The sequence below is a fragment of the Carettochelys insculpta genome, chromosome 7 (assembly GCF_033958435.1).
Source record: "Carettochelys insculpta isolate YL-2023 chromosome 7, ASM3395843v1, whole genome shotgun sequence".
Taxonomy (NCBI): domain Eukaryota; kingdom Metazoa; phylum Chordata; order Testudines; family Carettochelyidae; genus Carettochelys; species Carettochelys insculpta.
The window spans coordinates 30,035,916-30,047,994 of record NC_134143.1 but is presented as its reverse complement, the minus strand read 5'-3'; the positions used below and the strand labels follow the sequence as shown (position 1 = coordinate 30,047,994).

Below are 12,079 nucleotides of genomic sequence, written 5' to 3'. Positions count from 1 at the left end.
CCCCATGGTTGTGGGGCTGCCAACCCAGGGCTCCCTGCCCCAACCAGGTCCCCTGGCTGCAGGGTTGCTGGTGGGACTCAGTGCCACAGCCTGGCTCTCCACTGGCTCCCTAAGCCTGGGCTCCTAGTTGGGATACTGACTGGGGCTGGGCTCCCCAACCCCAGCTGGGCTTCCCAACCTCATTCCCTGCCCTGGGGCTGCTCTTGGGGCTCCCTACAGCAGGCTGCCAGCGAGGCTCCCTGACACCAGTAGGGCTCAGCTGAACCCTGCACAGCTGGATCTCTCTGCTCCAGCAACATTCATTGTCCTGCTGGATGAGAGATGTTGCTCGATGAGAGAACCTGTACTGATCCCTATATTCAAGCTCACATTTGGGCTTTTCTTTTTTCTCTCCTTACTGCATTTCTCTTTTTAGGTAAGAATTCTTTCTGCCTGTGGCTTCAGTGTTCTGCTGACGAGTTTTACGCACACTGCTGTTGATAACATCCTGATGAAGTTAGCCAGGTTCAAAGTAGGTTTTTTGCGGTTGGGGCGAGCTCAGAAGGTTCATCCAAACATACGAAAGTTCACAGAGGAAGAAATTTGCAGATGCAAATCAATTAAATCTGTAACTTATTTGGAGGAGCTCTATAACAATCAAGTAAGATACATACATCACAAAAAACTGTTAGTTGCCTTGCTGGTAGGTGGCACTGGGAAGAAAAGGACTGATTGGTGTGGGAAGTGATTTACATGTTTACCTTTGACCACTTCAGCAAGATGCAGTTGAGGAGTGTGGGTTGGCATGAGGTAGGCCACACTGCTAACGTATCTGTTCTCTGGATTAATTCAGGGACTCTGATACACTTTGCTACCTCCTACCCTTAGGAGGAGGAAGTCTGGTTTATGGCTGCCAAGGGTCAGTACCCCACCAGCATATTCCACGGAAATAGTACACTCCAATATTACCAGTTCCGCATCAAATAATCATTCTGCTTAACTAACAGTACCTATATTTTATTTTATTGTAAACAAATCAGTTTATTTCACACAGCATAATGATTCAGGTAATAGAACTATAAATTTTGCAAATAGTTACGTACATTTTGATCCTCGACTTGATGGTCTCATGTCTAGTCCAAAATCCTTGTGGTGTTATATAGCCAGTGGTCTGTGACCCTTGTTTCATGAGACAATCATGCTGTCAGCTTGCCCCCTATGTTAAAGATTCGGTGTCTGGAATTGCATTTCAAGATATACAGGTTCAATCTTTTACTTTAATTTAAAAAAAGGACATCCCCTTTTCTGTTTGTTTCTTCCTGTAGGTCTCCTCTTGCAAAATTCACAATAGCTCAATGTATACCTGGCTCAGTATGCAAATAAGCATACATTGTATTGCAGGTATACGATACACAAGTGGCCAGACAGGAAGGTAGATGTCATCCATTATTTCCTGCCTGAAGGGAAAACTTGGCATTCTGTAAAGCCTGCCTTTTTTTTTTTTTTTTTTTATTAAACTAAACTAAAATGAAAACTAAATAGTAAGATGGGTGAACTAGACTGCCGTATATTAAAAGAGGACATTGCAGAATAGGCATCACAATAAATGGGACACAGTCACAATAGTGTAAAAATATAGTGGAAGGACAGAACAGGTTGTGCTGGTGGGGAACTAGCACTATATCTGAAAGAAAATTATAGAATCAAATGAAGTAAAAATCTTAAATATACCAAAATATCTATAGTGATTCTGTGGAACAGTAATTCCATGTGCTAATAAGAATATAGCAATAAGGATATATTATTGACCACCTGCCCAGGATAGTGATAGTGACTATGAAATTCCAAGCTCCATATTTATCTGAACTTTTAAACATAGCATTCTAAACACTGCTAGGAATGTGCTATGAGTTGGATGCTAGTTCTAGTATTCCAGAAATACTTTTGGTTTTTGTCTGTATATCAATCTATTGGAAAGTGTTTGGATTATGCAGAGCGTAAGAGTGGTATAAAAATCAGGCATTCATTAAGTAGAGTTAATGGGCTTTTAAAAGAAGAAAAAAAAAGTAGGTTTATTTGATCTGATTGATGTAGAAATTGTGTTTTTAAAATATGAAATGGGAAAATGCCTTTCTAACTATAAGATATGTTTGAATTTTCAGCCAGTAGTTGCAACAACATGCATGGGAGTAAACCATCCAATTTTTGCTCGGAAACGGTTTGACTTCTGCATTGTAGATGAGGCTTCTCAAATAAGCCAGCCAGTCTGCCTGGGTCCACTCTTCTACTCAGATAGGTTTGTGCTGGTGGGGGACCATCAACAATTACCTCCACTTGTACACAACACAGAAGCAAGGTAAGATAAAATCATATTGGAAAAATTGTAAAACGTGTGGGTTGGGCAACAAGTGAACGTTCCATGCACTGACTTAGATATCTGATTTTTTTTGTAACAGAGATCTTGGCATGAGTGAAAGTTTGTTTAAGAGACTAGAAAAAAACAAGAATGCTGTTGTCCAGTTAACTGTGCAGTACAGAATGAACAGGTATTTAAAACTATTTCAGTTCCTATTGAATGTAAATATTTGATCTGTAAGACTTAACGTTGCTTTTGTTTTTAAACTCTATAGTAAAATTATGTCACTAAGTAATAAGCTGATGTATGAAGGCAAACTGGAATGTGGCTCAGAGAAAGTCTCCAAAGCTACTGTTAACCTGCCAAATTTAAATAACTTGAAGCTGCAGCTGGAATTATTTGCAGATTGTTCAGAAGCATGGTTGAAAGAAACACTTGAGCCAAATAATCCTGTGTGTTTTCTCAACACAGAGAAGGTAAATATTGATTGTATCCTTCCGTTTTATCTTCATGTTATCCTTCCTTCAAAATAGTGTATTTTTATCTTGATGTTTTGTAGACCATATTTGCAATATACCTAAATTGGTTGAAGTTAGTTCTTTTGACTTTTCTTTGTCAAACGTGTAAAATATATAGTTAAGCAACAGTTTTGTACTCTTAAAAATGTCTCTTATAGCTGTACACAAACTGTTACAAATTTGAAGTGCTGTTATTAACTGAAATTATTTAACCAAAAGACATTCTCTTCCTTCACTTCATTCTGTCTTGTGACAAAACTTCTAGCTAACTCCAGGAGTGCTCCAGTTGTTGTCCTTCAATCTCAGTAGATCTTCTCCAAGTTGTCCAAGGTCTTCCTCTTTGGCATTTTCTTTGCAGGTTCCATTTGAGAGGTTGATGAACTATGCTGGGACTATTCTGAGTGTGGCCTAGTCATCCCCTAGTCAACCCTTTCTTTTCTTTACTTGAACATCAAGTGGTTCTTGTCCTGTTTTTTGTTCTAAAACTCCTCATTTGTGACAAGTCTTGCCATTTGATATGAAGGATATACCTCAGGCATCTCTTTATGCATGTCTGTAGCTTGTGATCTGAAGACTTTTTAGTACTCCGGGTCTCATAACCATACAAGAGCACACTCTTCTCATTTGTGTTTTGAAGATCCCCAGTTTCGTCTTCCCAGATGTTATTTTTGACCTCCATATGTGACAAAGTCTTGAATGCAGCTGTTGCTTTCTCTGTCCTGGCACAGCATAATGTTTCTTTTTGATCATTTGTAAAGTAGATAGCCCACTGTCTGTAGTTCACTGCTTGGCATTAAGGTTATTGTTACTGAGCATGCACTAGGAGTTTCTACACAGTTTTGGAATGACTCTTCTGTTGGTCAGCTGGAGAACAGGCATTACTAATGGGCTAAACGCCCTCCAAAACTGCATAGAATAGAATGGAACACCCCAAGTATCACAGAATTGTGTGAGACCTTGCTAGAAGAAAGGAAATAATCAGCTAAAATCTTTTCATTGTCAAAAATCTGGTGCAAGGGGGTTTCAGTTGAATAGCACTTACAAATTGTATTTCTAAAACTGAAAAATATTACTATTCTTGAGAGGTTTTTCTGAGGAATAGTCCTAAGACTAGGTTGTGGTTTGTGGTGTGTGTTTTTGTTTTTTGTTTTTGTTTTTTTTTTTTAAAGTGTGGTCTGCTTCTAGTTACTATGCACACAGGGAATCCCCACTATGAAAACTGACATGAATGTTCCTAGAAGGAAGAGTCCATGGATAAGACAGAATTTTCATTTTCTGTGACCTTGGCCAAGCTGCTTTGTGCTTCAGTCTCCCTGCTGTAAGAGAGGGATATCCACCTGATAAAGTTCTCTGTGGTTTTAGGATAAAATGTATGATCTGAGTATTAGTTTTACATGAGCAAGTGTAACACAAGTTCACTGAAATACTGAATAAAATACAACTTATTGCATGTAATATTCATTTGACTTTGTATACAGGTTCCAGCACCAGAACAAGCAGAAAAAGGTGGTGTAAGTAACATGACAGAAGCTAAATTAGTACTCTTCCTCACCACCTTCTTTATTAAGGTAATTTTTCCTTTTAAGGTGATGTCAGGGCAGAGCAGGAGACAAAATAATTCTGCTTTACAGTGGTATAAAATCACCGCAGAATGCAAACTGGTATGTACTGGATCCTCAGAGTAAAATGAAGGCTGGTTGAATGGCAGAGGAGTGCAGGGGTTAGAATTCAGAATCTCATTTTGTTTCCTGTGCTGTATTGCGACAGCATGCCCAGTCCTTGTACGTATAGCCAAATACCTTTTAGTCTTCAGGAACGTCTAGAGTAGGGGTGAGCATGCTTTTTATGCTGGGCCCCACTTTTCATCTCTGCAATTAGCAGGGCCCTCCCAACCTGTCTAATGTAATCCAACCTGTTGGAAATTTTGGTTATGCCCATATGGAGAGAAAAACAAAACAAAACAAAAAAATCTTTTTGGCATAGGTAAGAAAATAAGTATGTAGAATGTAAAAAAAACAATCGGTATATAAATGTGACTATACATACATAAAAACAATAACATTTCAGCTTTTTTAATTAGATGGATGAGTCTCAGACCCAACAGCTGATTGTGCTAGGCCCCCTTTAAGAAATTTCACATCCCTCTAGAAAGCCCACCCCCAATTTTGCATTCCCCTGCTCTAAAGCGAACTTGGAGTGGGATTGATCTGACATACTCTGAGAGCTATGTTCAACATTCCAAAGCATAATCAGTTATATATTAAATAATGACTGTATTTAGAATTCGCGTAATAGTTTGACGTATGTCCTAAAATCAAAAGCCCTCTTAAACAGGAGCTTGAAGAGCTACAGAATATGAGTAATCAACTACATACACTACCTGGTTTTCAAAAACTCTTTTACCTTTTTCTTTCTGTTCAGGCTGGATGTAAAGCTTCAGATATTGGTATCATATCTCCATACAGACATCAGTTGAAGATTATCACTGACTTGATGACAAGCTCTTGTATCAGTACAGTAGAAGTAAATACTGTGGATAAATACCAAGGAAGAGACAAAAGTATCATAATGGTATCTTTTGTTAGGAATAATAGTGATGGAAATGTAAGTGGATCGAATTTGATTCAGTACTGAAAAGACATTTCACAAAATAGGCTGTTGTAACTGAAATCCTTAAAATAAGACAGGAATGCTTTTTACATACAGGAATATATTTTAGTCATAATTGCATCTATAACAATTGCCCTTGCAGTGGGAAAATTAATATATAGTTAGTATATACAAAGTAATACAGACTGATTAAAATAGCATTTTCACAAAAATGTCCTTAATTTGTTTAATGTCAACAATTTGTTCAACACTTCGATAGTATCATTAGGTTATTTAAAATTAAATATTTTAAATTCAAATTTTCTTGGTTTACACTCTTAAAAATATACTAGTGGGTTTCCCTTTTGCAAGTAGTTCTTCTCACCACTTTAATGTTTTCTTCTCTAGCTTTTTGTTATGTTTTTGTCTGGAAAATATAAGTGATTAACTGTTATATTAGAGTTAAAATACTGTCATAATATGTTGGTTAAATTTTTAACTTATAATTTGGAATGAAATTTCACATGTTCCTTTTAATAAATATACTCAGTCTCGCTGTGTGAGATTTAAAAAATTGAAGATGGGTTGTACTTATAAATGTTTTAATCTTTTAAAAAATAGATTTGAAGGTCAGAGAAATAACGTATTTATTTCAACAGCTTGGCACACTTCTGATGGACTGGAGACGTCTTAATGTTGCTATTACAAGAGCCAAGCACAAGTTAATCATGCTTGGTTGTGTGCCATCACTGTCCCGATATCCTCCTTTAGAGAAGTTACTCTGCCATTTAAACTCTGAAGCCATGATATCCTTTTCCTGTGTACTTCTGTATATCCTATATTCTTCCTCTTGGTGTTGCATAAATATGTTTGCTGTAGTTTTAGTATTTGAAAATTTGATAAACCAAACATTTGTTGAAATTGGCAGACTTGTAGAATCAGATTGGAATTATATGATGAGAAAGGTCTATGCTACAGAGTCCTGTAAAGGGGAGAAAAAAGGGCTGTTGGACTTAAGCTCTGCGGCCCATTTTCAATTTGATGCTTATTTACAGTAAATGCATGTTGTTCTTGGAATAGACAGCCTTAATATTTATATTTGTAATTTGCATTTTTGTCAAGTTTTCCATTTAGTAATGAACATTACAGTGAAAGTCCTCTTTGAACATTAAAATATTAAACTATTTCAGTAAAATATTTTGTACAGTGGATTCCACCTCAGTGCTACAGAATTCCATGTTTGCAGCAAGTCTGCTTAACCAGTATCTTGCAGTAGTATGAAATAACACAGCAGTTGAATACGCAGGATCTTAGGAACAATAGGGAACACTTTGTAGATAGTTGGGTTTTTGTTTTTGTTTTTTTAATCTTGCAGAGTTGTAACAGCATAATGAATTACAAATATTGTTAATCTGTATTATGTTCCTCGTTGACTAATACCAAAAGCCAAAGGAGACTATTCAAATGCTATTTCCTTGAATATGGGGTCTTGTGTGTCTAGTGTCAAGAACTGTATTGGTCACAGAGCTTTAGCAAGATTTGGGGTAAAAGTCTGACTCTTTAAGATGCACAGATAGTGGCCTGTGCTATATAGTCTACCTGTACTACAATGGAAAAATTTTACCAAAGAAATAAATATATATATATTAACATTACAAAGGAGCATGCTTTGGGCTCATTTAATAAGTGAGTCCAAAATCTTTATCTTCTAGTTCAGTGATACGCAACCTTTTTTTTCAGCCACAATACCCATATTTGCACTTGTATGGCGACCTCTGAGTTAAGCCCTATCAGCCCCAAACCCACCCCCACTTCCAGATTTAACATGCTTCAGAGCATGAGCATAGTTCTGCTTCATGGCTGCTGCTTCCCCTGCCTCTTCCTTCCCCCTTGTGCAGCGTGGGCAGCCCCCTGCCCAGTGGAGTGACTCATCCGGAGACCCCTGCTGCAGCTCACTGGCTGCAGGGGCTGCTGCCATTTAAACAAAAAACCAAAATGCAATTTAAGTGGCAGCAGCCTTTGGAGCTGCAAGAGGAGTCAGCAGTGGCAGTGTTCAGAGCTGCAAGCAGCTCTTTAAAGAGCCGCAACCCCCAGGAAGACCATCGCAGCAACCCACGGGTTTCATGCCACTGTTCTAGTTTGTGTACAATGAAAAGGATTTGTAAATCGGTTTTGATTAAGGGCTTGTTTTACACAGTGTAGCAAGGGGCTCCCAAAGGGTGTGACTTGCAGAGTGCTGTGATTATCTAATATAGACCCTGAAATTTTGTCTGACAAATCTGGGAGACTGGTGCTGACTCCATGTGTGAGGTTGCAAAACTCAAGAGTGAGAAGCTGGGCCCAGCCCTATGTGATAGAAGCTGCTGCTGTGGGGTTAAGTGCAGGGCCTGTTTGCTCATCATTCTGCTCACAGTGGGCCTCCACTTTACATGAGAAGCAGGTTTACTTAGGCTCAGTGATAATCTGTCTCTGGACATGATACACATCTAGAACCTTTTCATGAGCCAGCCATGCTGCTTGGGAAACAGTGAACAAGACTAAACATTAACATTTTTACACTAATGTTACATCAAACAGGCATTTATTCAACTTTTTTTTTCTACCTACCCATTTTATATTCTGCTAAATGTGGTTAGTACAGCAGTTTTATACAGGTTGAACCTCTCTGATCCAGCACCCTCAGGATCTAATTGGTGCTGAATGAGAGAATCTGCTGGACCATGGGAGGTCAATACTCTCTAGCACATTACCAATACTTCCACTGCTTACTAGCTTAGAAGATATTTAGGGGCAAATGACAGCTAAATAACAGCACAGAACCCTGAAAGCCAGGACTTGTGGCTGTAAACAAACTTTATGGGACCACAGGACACTTGGCCACACCAATGAAAAGTGGTGATCTGCCTAACTAAAATCATATTGGATTATGGATGTTGCCAGAGGGGAGAGTTCTGGATTAGAGAAGTTCAACCTGTATTTTCTTCAAACTTGTGGCGGAAGAAGCATGTATTTAAAAGGAATTGTACTGACAGTACAATAATTAGTTTCCTAGAACTGAAAAATTGTCTCTTGTAAGAACAAAATATTATCCAAGAATTAAAGTTTATTTTCCTGAACTTTCATTACATTTTCAATCTTCCATCAGGGGCACATGAATGCGTTTATCAGTGTAACCTGTTATGATTGTAAAGATGAAGAATTTGAGGAGAAAAGTCGTCATGTTCATTCTCTACACGTGCCGCTGAATGCAATAATGACTTAGTAGACTATGGGTGCTGAGTGTATCGTAGTCTGAATGGGTTTGATTTCAATCTGGTTTTTCAAACTATAAAGGTTTCTTTTCACCATATTGCACAAGCTCTTACAAATAATGTAGATAATTTTAGTACCAGTGTGACACTAGAAAGCTACTCCCATATTTTACTTTTCTTTCCATATATATTTATGTATAGATATGAAAGCACAGATTTTTGTGGAAGATAAATTGTTTACAGGTTACTCTGCACAAGTAATAGACACTTTGAGTGGTAAATTTTGGACCATTTAGGTTTGCAGATTTTAAAATGTAGTTCTTAAATGGAAAATGTCATTCTTGTTTGAAAAACTTTTACGACTGAGGTTTTTGTTCCAGTTTAAAAAAAGAGAAAGCTTCCTCTTCTATTTCAAATGCCCAGCCTGTTGCTTTCTCTTTAAAGTCTGCTCCTGCATGTAAGAACGCAGCACTTTTTTTGGATGTTTACATTCGTACCTGAATTCCTGACTTCTCACTGATACAGCTTGATAACTTAGCTCCAGTGCCTCTAGCTTTTGCATAAGTTCTGACAAATGTGATGTTGATGTACCAATTAGCCTTTAATTCTTAAAATATTTTAGCAAGTTAAACATTTTTTTAAAAACATAAAGGTTGAAATACTGGCCAGGACTCTCTGACTTGAATGAACCCAGGGTTTCATATTTAGTATTTTTGGGTTCAGGACAGAAATGCAGCTGTTTTACATACCTAAGTAGTTTCCTTAAATTATGCAAAAATTTCCTTTCTACCTGACATAATACAGGAACGCTAAAATAAAACTACCTCAGGCTTAACCGTTCAGTTTATGCTAATAACTCTAACATTAGTTTGTAGATTTTAACTTTGGAATCTTTAAAAGACATGAATGCTGTTCACTATATTCTTTAATGTCAAAGTTGTGTACAAAAAGCTGTTCATAACTTTAAACATTAGATATGGGCATTTCTGTTTTTAAAATTAAGAATTTTGTAGTATTTGTAATGTAATAAAATTTGTTTTGTTACTATTGGACTGGTTATGACACTGCTTGAATCAAACATAACTGTATTTTCAACTGAAATGCTCAAAGACTCAATGACATATTTTGTAACTAAACTTTATCACGTTACTGTTTTTTTCAGTAGCGAACATTAAGCAGCTGGTGAAAAATTTGTTGAGGGGAGCTGAATCACTGCTATTCATCCTCCAGAGGCAGCTCTAGTCATGGAGGTTGGGACCTGGCTTTCTGTTCTGGCTTCCAGGATTTTGCTACTCTCAGAGACAGCGGAGTCCATGAATTTGTCACTTGATGTTCTTTCTGGACACAGGTGGTTCCTCCTCTGCTGCAATAGTTGTCTAATGCCCTTCTTGGCTGGGGACAGGGGACTTCTTTGTGGCTCCTGATGCTATAATTTCAAAGTAATAAATAAATAAATCTTGATTATTTTCAATGAACGGTAAACATCTAAAAGGCCAAAGCTGAATTCATCTCTAAATACCAAACAATATGTAATCTTGAACTGCTGGATAACCTTGCCTAGGCTGTGTCTACACTACCTCCTTGCTTTGAAGGGAGGATGATAGGTAGGGTGTTGAGAGATTATTAATGAAATGCTGCGCTGCATATGCAGCACTTCATTTAAGCTAGTTCTCCCCCGCGGCAACTTCAAAGTGTTAAACTCCAAAGTGCCAGCTCGCATGTAGCCGTGGCTAACCTGTCGATACTTGGAAGTGCCTGGGCAACTTCAAAGTCCCTTTACTCCTAAAAAATTTTGAGCCGGCACTTCAAAGTTTAACACTTTAAAGTTGCTGTGGGGGAGAATTAGCTTAATAAAGTGCTGCATATGCAGCGCAGCATTTCATTTAATAATCTCCTGACATCCTACTTACCATCCTTCCTTTGATGTAGGGATGTAGTGCAGACACAGCCCTAGTGTCTCCCAGAGAGAGAGAGAAGTTTCAGGAGTGAAAGTTAGGAAGAGTGGTATAAATATGTCAAGTGTGAGGAAACAGAGTATGTAAAAAGCTTGTGTAGGTCCTGCAGTACACATGTATTGCATTACAAATCACTGGATATGCTCTGTTCTTAAAATAAGGGTCACAAAAAGTAGGGTTTGACCTTATTTGGTAAGGACAGTCTCATATTTGCATGCATTGCAGCTACTGCATTATTGATTTTTTTAAAACTGAATTGGGGAAAAAATGGCTCTTGCTATTTTGGTTGCCAGCCCCTGGCTGTGGAGATACTGAATATGGCTTTATCTGCAACCTGAGTGGACAGATTTGGAAAATACAGTGGGTAGTGCTGAGCCCCTTTGAGCTTTTGGCAGCCTCCTGCCTATGATAAACAACAAAAACTATTTAGAGGGGGGAGAGTGTTTAGAAGATGTATAAATTATATCTTCTAATACTTTGGTCCATGCTCTTCTTACAATTTATGTTGTCTGATGTGTGGTTGGAAAGGAGGTGCTCTAGGAGGAGAGGTTGCACTCAGAGAAAAGACAGGCATGGGAACTGGGGCTGTGCTGGGGTACCAGGACCCCAACTGCTGCCTTGGTCTCTACCAGTGGGTCTAGGGTCCCACATACACAGCATGCAGCTGCCTAGGGTATCATTAAATTGGTGGGGAGCACTTACTGCCCTAATTTTAGTGGTACCTTGCACATCTGCTTAAGGATGGCCTTGCCTTCAAGAGTGGGAGAGGAGGGGAAAGCTGTAGGTTGATCTTCCACTTCTATTCAGCCATTGCCATCCTGGAACCGACGTGTATATTTGAAGGAGGGAAAAAAAGGCAACATTTAAAATATCAAGCACAGGTTTTTATTTTTGGTGATTTCTGTCAGGAATATTGGGTGCTTGGGTTGTAGTTTGGGAGGGGGAGGGTGCTGTGGTAGAGATCAGAAGGTGAGAGACCATTGGGGGAGGGGTTTCCAGGCTTAAGAGGATGGGGAGTACTTGTAACAGGGTATGTGGCATGGCACAGGGGCAGCAGTGGGCTAGATACAAGGGGGAGGGAAGTTCAGGAGTTGGAGTGAAGGCAGGTGTGTGCAGAGGTTAAGAGCTAAGGATGCATAGTAAAGATGTGAGTGGTAAAGTGGGGCACAGGAGAGGGTGCAGGGATTAGGGAGCCCATGTGGGCCAGGACCAAGGGGGCCACCATGCCCAAGTAGCACCAAAACACATTCAGCCACTGTCCTGTTTTCAGTAAGGCCCTGCTCAGTGCTGTACAATTACAGAAACTAATAGCCTTACTGCAGGGTTTATAAACTGAAACTACTGGACTGTGCAATTCACAATACGACCAGCTGTCAGTTACTAAAGCTACCGCCATTACATCAGAAATGGTACTTGAACCCAGGTGCCCAG

General features: G+C 38.9%; 2 protein-coding genes across 6 annotated transcripts in view; both read left to right on the top strand.

Annotated features, from left to right (window-relative positions):
- The window catches only part of DNA2 (DNA replication helicase/nuclease 2), a 45,419-nt gene extending 35,723 nt beyond the window's left edge, over nt 1-9,696 (top strand). The window contains exons 14-21 of the mRNA XM_074999588.1: nt 416-640; nt 2,142-2,335; nt 2,436-2,525; nt 2,610-2,811; nt 4,332-4,421; nt 5,275-5,457; nt 6,102-6,250; nt 8,571-9,696. Coding sequence (XP_074855689.1) covers nt 416-640; nt 2,142-2,335; nt 2,436-2,525; nt 2,610-2,811; nt 4,332-4,421; nt 5,275-5,457; nt 6,102-6,250; nt 8,571-8,625 — 1,188 coding nt within the window. The 3' untranslated portion in view covers nt 8,626-9,696. The remainder of the gene's footprint in view (nt 1-415; nt 641-2,141; nt 2,336-2,435; nt 2,526-2,609; nt 2,812-4,331; nt 4,422-5,274; nt 5,458-6,101; nt 6,251-8,570) is intronic.
- A 247-nt stretch (nt 9,697-9,943) lies between these two features.
- RUFY2 (RUN and FYVE domain containing 2) overlaps nt 9,944-12,079 on the top strand; it is a 71,941-nt gene continuing 69,805 nt past the window's right edge. For all 5 annotated transcript variants that reach the window (XR_012646287.1, XR_012646286.1, XM_075000221.1 and 2 more), the window contains exon 1: nt 9,944-10,041. Coding sequence is in view for 3 of the 5 variants with exons in the window: in XM_075000221.1 (XP_074856322.1) it covers nt 10,023-10,041 (19 nt within the window). In the remaining 2 variants the exon portion in view is untranslated. The remainder of the gene's footprint in view (nt 10,042-12,079) is intronic.